The 14232-nt window shown below is 48.4% G+C and overlaps 3 protein-coding genes across 10 annotated transcripts; 2 read left to right on the forward strand and 1 right to left on the reverse strand.

Moving 5' to 3' along the window:
• The first annotated feature begins 886 nt into the window (after positions 1 to 886).
• Positions 887 to 7286, forward strand: verm (LDLa and CE4_CDA_like_1 domain-containing protein vermiform). Of its 7 annotated transcripts, none has more exons than XM_033385589.1 (6): positions 887 to 900; positions 2684 to 2760; positions 3971 to 4109; positions 4245 to 4375; positions 5422 to 5571; positions 5639 to 7286. In XM_033385589.1, the coding sequence occupies exons 2-6, from the start codon at positions 2703 to 2705 to the stop codon at positions 6787 to 6789; spliced, it is 1629 nt and encodes a 542-aa protein (XP_033241480.1). In that variant the 5' UTR covers positions 887 to 900; positions 2684 to 2702; the 3' UTR covers positions 6790 to 7286. The 7 variants fall into 7 exon arrangements, with proteins under 7 accessions (XP_033241480.1, XP_033241478.1, XP_033241481.1 ...); XM_033385587.1 differs by lacking the exon at positions 887 to 900 and adding an exon at positions 2391 to 2536; XM_033385590.1 differs by lacking the exons at positions 887 to 900; positions 4245 to 4375 and adding exons at positions 2391 to 2536; positions 4840 to 4952.
• Positions 7287 to 7488: 202 nt separating this feature from the next.
• Positions 7489 to 9263, reverse strand: Gbeta76C (guanine nucleotide-binding protein subunit beta-2). The gene is made up of 6 exons (XM_001352933.4): positions 9100 to 9263; positions 8587 to 9032; positions 8323 to 8524; positions 8131 to 8260; positions 7971 to 8057; positions 7489 to 7864 (listed from the first exon to the last, which is right to left on the reverse strand). Exons 1-6 carry the CDS (start codon positions 9166 to 9168, stop codon positions 7758 to 7760), a joined length of 1041 nt encoding a protein of 346 aa, XP_001352969.1. The 5' UTR covers positions 9169 to 9263; the 3' UTR covers positions 7489 to 7757.
• Positions 9264 to 9468: 205 nt separating this feature from the next.
• LOC4811914 (putative uncharacterized protein DDB_G0287113) lies at positions 9469 to 12406 on the forward strand. Of its 2 annotated transcripts, none has more exons than XM_001352932.4 (5): positions 9469 to 9861; positions 9938 to 10079; positions 10137 to 10846; positions 10912 to 11065; positions 11134 to 12406. In XM_001352932.4, the coding sequence occupies exons 1-5, from the start codon at positions 9612 to 9614 to the stop codon at positions 11960 to 11962; spliced, it is 2085 nt and encodes a 694-aa protein (XP_001352968.3). In that variant the 5' UTR covers positions 9469 to 9611; the 3' UTR covers positions 11963 to 12406. The 2 variants fall into 2 exon arrangements, with proteins under 2 accessions (XP_001352968.3, XP_015044050.2); XM_015188564.2 differs by having other exon boundaries at positions 10912 to 11044.
• The last annotated feature ends 1826 nt before the right edge of the window (positions 12407 to 14232 follow it).

Consider the following 14232-nt stretch of genomic DNA (forward strand, 5'->3'; position numbering starts at 1 on the left):
TAACTAAGAAACTAAAAAAAAAAAAAACAAAAACCTGCAATCGGCAACCAATTTTGCAAGCAGCAGCCGCAAGAAGGTGAACCGCTTTTTGCAGCATCTTCGTGCCAAGTGGCACGACGGCAACCTTCACCCGCGTGGCTGCCACTCCACTCCACTCCACTCCAGTTGTGGACTCCATCCAATTGGTAATTGGCAATTGGTAAATCGTACGAGTACGAGTACGAGTATATCGCAATTAAAATGTAATTGTCATCTGTGGCAATTCCAAGAATTTTCCAGCACACCCGCCGCACAATGCGCATACGCCACGTTGCCACGTTGGCACGGCCTTTCTGTCCGCCTGTGCATGTTCTCATTTGCCTGAGGCTCTCTGCGCGACACCACAACAGAACTCGTTTTCAAGTTCAGGAAATGGCTATGCAATGTGTACATATACTCGAAATACTCGAATAAATTGCATTAACACGCCACCAGCCATCGATTCCTTCTAGATCGGACACGAATAAAACTTAATTGACATGGCTCTGGCTCTGGCTCTGGCTCTGGCTCTGGCTCTGGCTTTGGCTCTGGCATCGGGCTGTCTATTGGTCCATTGATCAGCGGCTAAGTGATGCAGTCAACAAATAAAAAAGCAAAAGGGGGAAACCATTGGAGAAACACTTGACAGATTCGTGCTGATGATCAATTGCCCTATCGATCGCTACAATGGGAGAATAAATCAAGTGTGTTTGAGTGTTTCTGGTAGGATCAGCTTATCAGTTCTGTTCCTTCTCTCTGAAGACACACCTCTGATGGTCTTATGGTTCAACATCTCCAAGGAACTCTCATTTCTCAAACCCTTGAGACGTGTACCGCTATGCTTATCTCCGAATCTTCTGATTCTCCATTCCCTGCGCAAATGTTGACCATTTCCTGTTGATTCTCTCGATTCCCGTTACAAACTGGATGGGGATCGGTGTATGCCCGGAGCACACAAGGTTTCTGCGGGCTGTCCCCAACAATTTCATATCCGCAAACATGCTCCGTTTTGTTGCTGTTGTTTCTTCTTGTGTACACACACTCGGGGATCGCTTATTGAATAACAGGGCCTGGCCTGGTCTGGCCAGGCCTGGCCTGGACCGATCGCTTGGTATGTGGTGGCCCTTAAATCGTGTGCTGCTGTGCCCCTGCACCTCTTTCATCTGCTTTACATAACAGCAAACGGAGAGTGCAAAAAGAGGGTAAACAAGGCAAAAACAGTTAACAACGGCATCATTAATTTGACATTAATTAAAAAAACCTCATGATCTTCAGAGGCAGGGACAGAGACAGGGCCGGAGTCCGAGCGAGAGCCAGAGCCAGAGATGGAGTTAAATTTAACAACTGGTGACTCAGCGGCAATCGAAAACAAGACTCTCTTTTGCTGGAATACCTGCGGCAGGAGAGGTTTAATAACCTTTTAGTGTCTTAGCCACGTTAACAAGAATTTTATGCGACCGATGTGCTTGGCATAACCGATCCCCGGACAGACACCGGGAGGCTCATCGTAAGTTCCAGACCCGGCCAGGCCGGGCTTCTTTAATATGCAGCGAGTGTCCGCAATTGGGATTCTCGGATCGTTCGGGTGAAAATAAAAAGTAATCGTAACTAGACAAGAAACGTGTGCAAGAAACCCGGAGAGAAGTGTCACAAAAAGGAGTAAAAGAAACAGTTACGAAATCGAGATTTTGTATATTAATAGTCGGTGGTGGGTTGGGGCTAGAATCGAGTGGTAGAATCGAGAGATAATGAAGCCAAGCCAAGCCAAGCCGATCCGATGTCGCAGATGTTCAAACAAAAGACTTGGCAATTCATGGTCAGTGGCAGAAAGAGATTGATGGGCATTTGGATTTGATTTATGTCTAAGATGACAGACGATCAGACGATCAGACGATGACTAACTAATAGTAGAGCCCAGCCCAGCCCTAATCCGTACCCGAATCCGAACGCCCAAAAGCAGCAGGCCCCAGAGGTGCAGTCGGAGAAGTCACCCACACAATCGAGCACACAAATACATGCATATACTATGTGTGCATTCCCATATCGGTACGATCCCGCGCTCCCACCTGCGCCTATAAATGCTAATTAACCTTTCTTCACACTCGCACACACACAGACACACAGAGGCAGAGACAGAGACAGGAGAGCCGCTCGGCCTCGGCTCGCCCTCGTGTCACCCTCGGCTCGCCCTCATGCCTTGGCATTTTAAAATACGATCCACAAGAGCCGCCCCAGCGCTACCCCGTCGAAAGCTCTGCGCCGGCGCGACTGCCGCTGCCCGTGCTGCCCGGGCTGCAGTGTTGAGCTTCCGAGCCCCGAAACCCACCACACGGCCGCGGCCAAGACACACCACGGCTTAATAAATAGAACTCGTTGGCCCCGGCCAACACCTAGTGTAAGCGTGGCTGTGTATTGGAAGAGTGCTCCGTTCACTCCACTTCCATTCCGATCATCATCCCCCACGCAGAGTCCGCAGACAGGGTCTTGTTCATTCCGTTCAGTTGCTCAGTGCGCAAATGTTAGTCTTCAACAAAGTTTCAACAAAGTTTCTCTTGCCTCTGTACTGCCTAAATGTATAACCTTTCGATTTAAGAGTTGATTTTTTTTTTACGTGCTGGCTAACCTCTTTTTTTTTGCTGTTTCTTGTTTTTATTCGATGGTCTAGAAGGCGCTGGAAATAAATCATGGCGCGTATCCACTGGGCATTCTTTGTGTCCATCATGTGCCTGTGCATGGCAGCTGGTGAGTACTCGAAATTAGTAGCTTTAGTAGCACTTAGAGCTTAAGCAGCCGCCACGTCGGCTTCGCCCAATTGACCTTTATCGGTGGAAACTCCACGGCGAATTTTCGCAAGGTTGCAAAAAAACAATGAAATAAACGCAAAAACAAACCACTCGGCACTCGGCGGTCGGCAGTCGGCACTCGGCGGCTTCGGTCGTTGGCCAAGGCAAATAAACTTGAAAAAATGATGATCGAAAATATCGGAGTTGTTGCAAGTCATTAGCGGCATGCGATCGATCAAATTTATCCTTCGATCGGTGATGCAATACCCCCAGAAAACCAGAAACCTCAAACCAGAAATAGCTGAGCGAACATCAGATTGTGATCGAGATGGAGATGGAGATGGAAAGACAATCGAAAAGGAAACCGAGAAAACTGTGGCATGAGGACGAAACCGGAGTTGGCCATAAGCCAAAAAAAAAAAAACATCAAAATTAGCATAGGCAAAACGAGCAAAACCTGCGACTGGCTGGCTGGCTGGCAATCGGTTCCGTTTTAATATATTTTTGGACTCGGCAACGTTGTTTATGCAATAATCATTTTAATGTTGAACCGAAAACGGGTTCCCAATACACCAACAACAGTTAGGTTAGCCAATCCCCGTACCGAACCGTACCGAACCGAACCCGTTTGAGCAGACACCTTACGTGAGAAACTGCCAGTCAACCAGGCAGGCACATTCCCCAGTTCCATTTCCATTTCCATATCCATCTGGAGATATGGCCATGTCTGCGCCTATAAATGGCAGGTGAGCCCCGAGGCTTTCGTTGCCCTTTCGTTTTCATTTGAACGCCGCGTCGTGCCGCGAGATGAAGATAAAGACGGTGGCTATGAACAAAAATGAGAGTTGTTTTGGGTCGGTCGGCTAGAAGTGGTACTCGGTACTCGGTACTGGTACTGGTACTGCCACTCGTATTTCCCCACCAGCGCAGACCAAACCGGTTGTTCGCTTTGGAGTACGAAAACAGTTCGAGCCACTATTATATTATAATATATTATTATGAGGTATTATAGAACAGGCTTAGGCTTATCACACAACAAGATAAAATCCACAGGAATGCGAATTCCAGATCAAATCCATAAATATATACTGCCCGAATTCGAATTCGATTTCGAAATCGAATGATGATTATTCCAACCATGATTTACACACTTTCTTATAAGCAACCAGACTCATTTACTCCATTTCAAACAGGAAAATCCCAGCAGGAGAAGCTGGAGGGCGTTGACGTCGAGGAGGTCTGTGCGGATCGTCCCGCCGACGAGTACTTCCGCCTGGAGGCCGATGGCGACTGCCGCGAGGTGTACAGGTAAGGGAGCACACTCCAAGCAACTTCCAGAGATTGTCCGATTTCCTGCAGTCTATATGGCTATGCTATTGTTCTTTAAAACCAACCAAACAACCAACCAACCAACCAACCAACTCTTTGTATCGGTATCGAAAGGTGCGACAGCGCCGGTGAAGATGGCAGCAATCGCCTGGCACCGATTAAATGTGCCGGCGGCTTGGCGTTCGATGTTTTGCGACAGCTTTGCGATTGGAAATCGAACGTGAAGAATTGCGATGTCCAAGAAAGTAAGTGGGGCCCACAAGAGGCCACAACCCACCGTTCCGAGTGCCGATAGCCTCCGGCTCCGGCTCCGGATAGTACTTCCAAAGGCTTTCAGCCCAAATGCCCAATCTTCCACCCTCCTAACTCTGTCTCTGTCTTTGTCTATCTGTCTCTCACTATGTCTATTCGTATGTGTGTGCGCCTCGTAGCTCATTGTGCGTTTGTGTCTGTGTCACTAAACCAAACCAAAACCAAACCAAACCAAACCAAAACCAAAACCAAAACTCCCCCTGAAATATCGTTCGTGTCATTGCATAATTACCACCCAGACTCCCCCCTAAATTGAAGACTCCCCACTTAGTGCCAAAGTTCTTTTAGCTAGCCAAAGAATGTAGAGATCCACAGCAAACAGCCACAGCCAAAGCAAACAGCTACAGCAAAAGCAACATGAACATCAAACAACAACAAAATGAACTTTATTTTTTAGATGTACTAAATCGGGTTTGAAAGAAATTCAGTGTCCCTCCGGTTTGGCCTTTGATGTGATCAAACAGACCTGCGACTGGAAGGCCAAGGTGACCAATTGCGATGAGAAAGAGAGTAAGTGTGCCGTAACAACAACAACAACAACAACCAAGCTAGAAAACCAACAACAACAAAAACCAAAACAAAACAAAACAAATCAATTCCTGGAACCACACTTGTACATACAGTAGTCAGCAATGTTAGATTCGGAACTTTGGTAGAATCAAATCCGTTAACCCACTCCAAAATCCAAAATCCAAAAACACAAACCTAACCCGCACCAAATGGTAGACACCACCACACAATGGTGTGATCGTTGCGAAACCCACCACCCAACACCCACTACCCACCACCCACTACCCGCTAACCCACCTACCAAACTCACCAAATCAGCCGCACTAACCGCACTCATGCATTCATATGTATATTTCTCATTTCAAAATTTAGACATGTGTTGTCACTAACCAAACTTTAGGCACAAGACCCTCAAGATGATCCTTGATCTAACCCCCATCCACCATCTCTCATTCGCACGTTTCTACAGAGCCCCGCAAGGCCAAGCCCATCCTGAAGACGGATGAGCCCATCTGTCCAGAGGGTAAGCTGTCCTGCGGCGATGGCGAGTGCCTCGACAAGGAGCTCTTCTGCAACGGCAAGCCCGATTGCAAGGACGAGTCCGATGAGAACGCCTGCTGTGAGTGTCACCTGTCCCTTGACAATCCCTGATCCCCAGCACACAGACTAATCTCCCAACTTAACAGCTGTCGATGAGGATCCCAACCGTGCCCCCGAGTGCGATCCCACCCAGTGCGCCCTGCCCGATTGCTTCTGCTCGGCGGACGGAACCCGCATTCCCGGCGGAATCGAGCCCCAGCAGGTGCCCCAGATGATCACGATCACCTTCAACGGTGCCGTGAACGTGGACAACATCGATCTGTACGATGATCTCTTCAATGGCCAGCGCCAGAACCCCAACGGCTGCTCCATCAAGGGCACCTTCTTCGTCTCGCACAAGTACACCAACTACTCGGCCGTGCAGGATCTGCACCGTCGTGGCCACGAGATCTCCGTGTTCTCGCTGACGCACAAGGACGACCCCAACTACTGGTCCGGCGGTAGCTACGACGATTGGCTGGCCGAGATGGCCGGATCCCGATTGATTGTCGAGCGTTTTGCCAACATCACCGACGGCTCGATCATCGGCATGCGTGCCCCCTACCTCCGTGTGGGCGGCAACAAGCAGTTCGAGATGATGGCGGATCAGTTCTTCGTGTACGACGCCTCGATCACCGCCTCCCTGGGCCGCGTGCCCATCTGGCCCTACACCCTGTACTTCCGCATGCCCCACAAGTGCAACGGCAACGCCCACAACTGCCCCTCCCGTAGCCATCCCGTGTGGGAGATGGTGATGAACGAGCTGGATCGTCGCGACGACCCCACCTTCGATGAGTCCCTGCCCGGTTGCCACATGGTCGACTCCTGCTCGAACGTCGCCTCTGGCGAGCAGTTTGCGCGCCTCCTGCGCCACAACTTCAACCGCCACTACAACAGCAACCGTGCCCCTCTGGGTCTGCACTTCCACGCCTCGTGGCTGAAGTCCAAGAAGGAGTACCGCGACGAGCTGGTCAAGTTCATCGAGGAGATGCTGGGCCGCAACGATGTGTTCTTCGTGACCAACCTGCAGGTGATCCAGTGGATGCAGAACCCCACCGAGCTGAACTCGCTGCGCGACTTCCAGGAGTGGAAGGAGAAGTGCGATGTCAAGGGCCAGCCCTACTGCTCGCTGCCCAACGCCTGCCCCCTGACCACTCGGGAGCTGCCCGGCGAGACCCTGCGCCTGTTCACGTGCATGGAGTGCCCCAACAACTATCCCTGGATCCTCGATCCCACTGGCGACGGCTTCTCCGTCTAAGGCAGAACACTCTCCTGCTCTTTTACTTTTCCAAAACCAACAAGAGAACAACTCATAGTAGTTCCACCGAGAGTCTGATAAACTAAAACACCCACAAAAACAAAAACCCTTCAAGCAAGCAAACAAACAATATGTTGAACCATCTACACAAAAATACTCAATTAGTTGCATCTTGTGTGATCCTAAAAAGAAGTTTCGTTTCTTTTCCCTCTCTATTATTTATGCAAATCTTATCGTTTCCGTTTCGTTTCGTCTCTCACTCTCCACTTTCTATACCCCCTATAGTCCGCTGTTTGTCTCTCAACTCTTTCTCTTTCCCTTCCTAATGCCTATATCTTTTCCTTGATCTGCTCGTACTATTTCTGTTTCGTTTCTCATTTATGTTGATGATAAAGTGATTTTTTTTTTAATTTACTTCGCTGCTTCTTTGATCTGTTCAAAGATAATTTTCAAAAACACAAAAAAACCAAGCGCCAAAAATCGCAGCAGCACAAAAATATCTTCGTAATTGTATAAGTATTTTTTATAAGAAAAATATAAAAAATATATATAAAAAAAAGAATAATACTTACTGGTTTTAATGTGGGACTTACGGAAGGGAGGCGATCGGATCCCTGATAAATGGATAAACGGAGCTGTAAAGACCACAAATGAAACTCATAAAAACAGAAAAGAATAACGAAGAATAAGAAGGATACGTATTTTTGTTGTTAGTAGTGCTACTTTATAGATTTTATTCTCGCACATGCAATTTGCTCTGGGTTAACTACTCGCCACAGCTACGTTTTAAGTTAGTAAATATTATTAGACGACGGCATTCGACCATTGGACTGGATTGGAGCCAGGAGTCGGGAGTCGGGAGTTGGGAGTTGGGAGTGATTAGAGCCACCGAGTCTGCGACCAACTCATTGTTGTCCACGCGGCGACAAAATACAAAAGCAAAAAAAAAAAACAAAAAAGAAAGTTAATTAGAGCCACAGGCGCACTTGTTGATCCCAACTGGTCGAAGCTAGACACATGCCATTGGGGCACAGGCTGATGCAAGTAATCCGATTCTCGTGTCCAGACAGTGTGCCTATGGCAGGGACGGGGGGGCGGGCGAGAGACAAAACAAGAAATCGATATAAGCATTTGCATAGGTTTCTCCACCACCATGTCTATACCCATCCACCAATACCCACCCGTATGCTTCTGTTTCATCGTGTCCCACGAGTGCACCATGCCCTCAATGCCGCCGCACATTAGGTAGCGCCCGCTGGTCGATAGAGCTAATGAGCACACAACACAAAATCAGATTAAAAATTGTCAAAAGTCAAGGCGAATAGCACGCCAAAGACGCACCGCACGAAGTGAAGCCCGTGTTCTTCTGGGGTGGGGCGTACAGGCCGATTTGTTGATCCGATCGCAAGTCGTACAAGCGCGCCGTCTGATCCTCCGAGCAGGAGGCGAAGCCATAGCCATTTGGATGGTACTGTGCAAAACAGAACCTTATGATGCAATTTGCCAGAGACGAAGCTTGAAAGATGTACTTACGCATACAGAGGAGACGTCCATGTCGTGGCCAAAGAACATCTGCTTGTGGCCCTGTTCGCGTACATCCCACAATTTGGCAGTTTTGTCCACAGAGCCCGTTATGTAAGTCTGCATATCGGGAGACAGCGACAGGCCAGCGATGTCGCCAGCATGCCCATTGAAATCCATTGTCTTGACACCCTTCTCCAGATCCCAATGGCAGCTGCAACGATACAAAAGTGCTAGTACAGCCAATACTCTTCTAGAGATGGAGAGATACCTTACATCTTCATGTCGCCCGATCCGGTGATCAAATGGCTATCGTCGAGGAAGCGACAGGAGCTGAGGAAGCCCTCGTAGCCCACGAGCTCGCGCACCATTTTGGCCACGCCCGAGGCATCGCGATTGTTCACATCGTAGACAGTGCAGGCGTTATCCATGCCGCCGCAGGCCACGAAATTCCCCGATGGCGAGAAGGCCACCGTCATCACCCAGGCCGATCGCAAGGGTATGATCTGCACTTTGTTGGCTGTCCATGTGTCCCAGATGATCAGTTTGCCATCCAGCGAGCCAGTGACGCAGTGGCGCGAGTCGCCAGCGAAGTGCACCGAGTTGACCTTGTTGATGTGACCCTTGAGAATCTTCTTCGACGAGAAGCGGATCTTGGTCACATCACTCATGTCGCCGCATTTGTCGGCCAACGTGCAATCCGCCTTGGCCTTTTGGTCCTCCTGCAAAGAGATGAAGTTTGATTTGAATCCCATGTGATTGGAGCAGCTTCGGGGGAAAAAACGCAACCTTAAACTTCTCTATCATGCCATTGATTTCGTCGTATAGGGCCTGTGTTTCTGGATCAATTTTAGGCATGATTGAGCATTAATCGAGGGACGAAACCGAAAGGAAACCAATTTTTTGCAAGTCAATGTTGATTTATATCGCACCGCGTCGCAAAACAAACTAAATGTTCAAGAAAATGTTTCGCTTACATGTTATGATGTTTTCTTTTGCCTTTGCGGTAATGCAATTAACTAATTGGATTAGTTTAATACAAATACAATACATTGAAGACATTATTTACGCGCTACAAATCGAAACAAACACAGTGTCGGGGCTGCCAACTTGGCCAAAAATTGTGGCCCGCCCGGCAGTGCACCACACTGGCAGCGGCGCGAGCCTGGTCACACTAATTAGACAACTGATGGGCCAGCTGTTCGGTCACCTCATTTTTGTTTGCCTTGCTTTTATTTATAAGAATTAACCAAATAAACAGACCGCCCCGCCAGCAGGATGTATCAATAAAGAAACGTAGAATGGAGCCTCTACCATGTGCCAGCCAACACCACCAACAGTCGCCGCAACAGCAGCAGCAGCAGCAACTCGGAAATCTCAGCATGGATTCGAGTCTGGCCGATAATGTGGTCAGCATACCCAAAGAACTGATTCTATTATCGCTCGTCTCCCAGCAGCAGTGCCTGTACAATCCCAAGCATCCGCACTATCGCAGTACAAAGAGCAAGGACGAAAAGTGGGCAGAGATTGGCGGACAAGTGGGTTGGTCAGGTGAGTAGTCTGCAGCCTGCAGCCTGCAGCGTGCAACCCCATGGTGACCCTCAGAGTCATGTTCTCTGTCTTTCAGACACACAATGCAAGGGCAAATGGAAGGCCCTGAGGGATCAATATTGCCGCGAGCTGAAGCGCGCCAAAACCTGTGCCAAACCCGTCAAGTGGAAATACTTTAAGGAACTGGACTTTCTGCGTCCATATGCGCTGGCGCGAAAGTAAGTAGCATCCCCAGGGTCAATAAACAGCCCACTAAGATTTTCTGTTTACTGCAGCTATCGTGGAACATCTGGACAGAATGCAAATGGTGTTGTGTCCACAGAGCCGCCCCTCACGCTGCCCATAAGCAATTCGTTTAGCAGCAACAGCAGCAGCAGTCAGAACTTGCACCTAACCGGCAGCATTAAGATCGAAGATGCCACCGCGGCCACTCTCCTGGACAACTGCAATATTGTTCAGTTTCTGCAACAGCATGTGCCATCTACAGCGTCGCCTGGGGCAGGGGTCGTCACGACTGCCACCGACAAGAAGTCTGGATCAGCTTTCATTACCAATCACATTAACACCGTCATGCAGCAGCAGCTGCAGGCCCAGCCAGGCAATAACTGGAACTATCTGACCGATGCAGGAGGCGCCACGACAGCCTCCAGCATTGTACAGTGCGGCACGCAGAATGCCACCACCGTAGTGGAGATTGTCGACTGTGTAAATGCCACTAACAATCAGTCAAACTCTGCGGCCACAACAAAGGCAACAACAGCCACGACAACGTCGGCGTCGACGCATAATCACTCGACGAACGCCGAGGAGGAAGATGACGATCCCATACACACGTTCCTCAACATGGAAAGCTATTTCGAGAAAGAACTGATTACGCTGATACAGCAGGAGGATATGATCTACAACTATGGCAATGAAAACTATCGCAATGCCAAGCTAAAGATGGAGGTGTGGGAGGAGATAGCACGGAAACTAAAGAAGTCGGGTGAGTCTTCACCTAAAGTGTGTCTTCACACTGTTTGGCACACTCTGAACTATCTGTCCTTGCAGTGAAACAATGCCGGCTTAAGTGGAAAGCCTTGCGGGACCAATACGCACGCGAGCACAAACGTCTGAGGACCATGATGCAAATAGAGGCCACATCGCGCTGGAAGCACTACGACACTCTCAGCTTCCTTCAGAAGTACATACAACAAAAGGCGCTGTAAGGCACCAACATTTGTCTGGCTCCTCTGTGCAGAATATTTGTAACTACTTTGGCATTTTTTTCAGTGAGGCTGATCCTCCACTCAGCATGCTGCTGCCCAAGCATGATCTAGAGGAGCATCTGGGTGGTCATGGCTCCCACTCACCGCCGACACAGCCAAACACCATGGAGACGTCCTCGGGCAGTTCACAGCTTAACATGGCCCTGCCCCCCCTGACGGGTCCACACAAGACGGAGTTGGCCAACGCGCTGCAAGAGCAGCAGCAGCAACAGCAGCAGCAGGAGGAGCAGAACCAGCAGGCCAGGGAGCTTTGTGTGGCCAGCTACGATGAAATGGACATTGAGAACTACATTAATGGCGATGCGCACCACAACGACGAGGACGAGGAAGATGAAGATGAGGAAATGGAGAGCACCACGGTGCCGGAGCCGACTCCCCAGCAGCAAGAACAGCACGTGGTGGGCTATGACCATGACGAAAGCTCTGTGTACATGGCCGTTCAGAGTGTTAGCAATGCCTTGACCAAACATGAGCACCACAACGATACCTCGAGTAATCTGGAGCAGCAGCAGCAACAGCAGCTGCAATCTGCTGGGGGCTATCAGCAGAAGCTGGACGTTGAATTGACTTCACGTTATCAGAACGCGGCCACCACGCCGTGCTCCACACCGACTTCACGCTATTACTCCAATCAAATCTCACCCCTCAAGAGCGGACATCTGGAGTTCCCAGCCAGCGGCAGCAACGGCAGCAACGGCGAGGAGGATGAAATCGGTGCCTTCTTTAAGGCAGTGGCAATGAAGATTCGCAGTGCCCATATGGAGCCGGTGGCCTTTACAGATCTACAAATCGATATACTCCGTGTCATCAATGATGCACTGCGGAATCCATAAGAGATCTCTGCCAGAGGAACAGGAGGAGACCATAGCGGACCATATAAGGTTTCAGGACGTTTCTGTTTAATTGTAGCTCTTAAGTGTTATTTGAAAACTGTGTTTTTTTTTTTTAATTTATAGTAGAGTGGATAATTTCGTAAATTTCTTTATTATTTTGTGAACACCGAACGAACCCTTCAAGCGAAACGCCATTGGCAGACGGTGCATGAACTAATGTGCTCCCAAAATGTGTTTAATGTAATGTACATAGTCGGAACAGAACCATTTATACGAGTAGTGTTTAATAGCTTAGGAGGATGCTTCCGGATGCCCACACAAGTCCGGAACTAAAAGATTTTGATTTACTAGTATATGTGTAACCAAATACATAGATTGTACGAGTAGCCTCGACATACAATAGCCAAAACAAAAACAAGAATAAAATATACCTATATTTTTCAAGCAAATAATACGGGCTTTAATCTGATTCTGAAGACACTCCCAAAGAGGCTGAAGAGTCCTGGCAGCCCTTTTCGAGCCCCGCCACAGGGTATGCGAAAAAATCAATGCATCTGCCAGTTAAAACCGGTAGTTGATGTAGCTTCCTTTGAGGTATCCCCTTCGGCTCGCCCTCAGCCAACCATCACCCTCAACCATCCACTCATTGGCGCACCCACGCGATTCCCGCAGCTCCAACACAAACATTTAGACAAACGACAAAGCGTAGGAGCAGCTGGCTTCAAGTGGAGCACACTTGGAGCACCATCTCCAGCACCATCCCCAACCCGAACGCAGCTCGAGCCCAACCCAACCCAACCCCTTGGCGCCGCTATACATAGGAGTACGTACTTCGCTTGTATACAGACAGATACATATACAGATATCTATGGCACGCAGTACGTATGTGCCGAGCTGTATCCACTCTGCTCTTGCCACTGCCAATGGCCTCCCTTTGGCATTGGGCAGAAACCGGTTCGGGTGACGCATCCAATGGGTAGACAGGGCCGCTGTCTGAGCGAGACAACCGTAGTGTGTGCGTTCCGTACATAAGACCGTCAACGGGGGCGGTTCCCATTTATGGGCGTGGCCAATTCATTCCCATCCATCCATCCATCTATCCAGATGGCACCAGCTGGTAGTACCTGCTGCCGTTGCTGGTCTTTTTCCGGCTGCTGCTGCTGCCGCTGCTGCCGCCGCGGCCGCTGCTGTTTGCAAATTTATGTAAAAGTGAAAATTTTTTAATAAACATTTTCATTTTCAGACGGTAGTTCCGGTAGCCGACTGGACTGTTGCCTAATCAGACGGACATCGGAGTTTGGGCTGTTTGGCAACTGTTTGCCATGGTCTCCGTTCTACGCTTGATTGATTCCCCTCCCACTCTGACTCCCACTCCCACTCTGACTCCCACACCCACTCTGACTCCCACTCCCATGTGGCTGCAATTGCAATTGGTTCGATGGTTTTTGGTTTATTCTGTTTGCTTTTGCAAATTAATTTCCATTCTCCTCGAAATGGTTGAGTGCGCGAATTTTAATTAAAATTATATGGGTGTGGGTGTGGGTGTGCGTGTGGGTGGGGTCTCCAATGGGAGGGACGGTATCGGAGTGGAGGCTTGAGTATTGTGGGATCAATTAATATAGTCGGAAGCGGTCTTATATTTCATGAAGCGTGGCCCAATGATATTTCTTAAACTCTACGCAGGATATCCAATCAATTCATTGGGAATTTCCACGCTATTCCTGTAGCTTAAAGGCGAAGTAACTCTCCATAATTCTTCCCATCTGTAGAAGCTTGATTCTCCTGAAGATTCTCTGTTCAGTTCATCAATTAAAAGGCACAGAACTAGCTTTCTTGTTAACAAAATTTTAACTAAATATTTGGCTTTTAAATAGAAAAATAGGTAAATTACGGTCCATATTTAATCGATATATAAAACAGTTTAAAGTAAATTTATTTAATCTCAATATGCATGTATTTAATTTAATTATGTTACATATTTAGATCAAATATTTTCATATTATACTCAAAATGGTGATTTTTTCTCTGAGTGCCTCGATTAAAGAGAGATTAAAGGCCTTTTACTAGTGCAAATCACACTCTCCTGAACTTGGCTAATATTCCACAACCCCAAGATTAGTTTCGAGTGCTACTGAATCCATTGCGATACCTAAACAAAGGGCATATCTATTTATTTCCAAAAGTAAAGCCCATCCAATACGGAAACCCAAAATTCTACCTTCTCTTTTACTTCCTTGAATGTGCCTTTGATCCATTTTAAATCGATTTAC

Source organism: Drosophila pseudoobscura, chromosome X (assembly GCF_009870125.1).
Source record: "Drosophila pseudoobscura strain MV-25-SWS-2005 chromosome X, UCI_Dpse_MV25, whole genome shotgun sequence".
NCBI classification, from domain to species: domain Eukaryota; kingdom Metazoa; phylum Arthropoda; class Insecta; order Diptera; family Drosophilidae; genus Drosophila; species Drosophila pseudoobscura.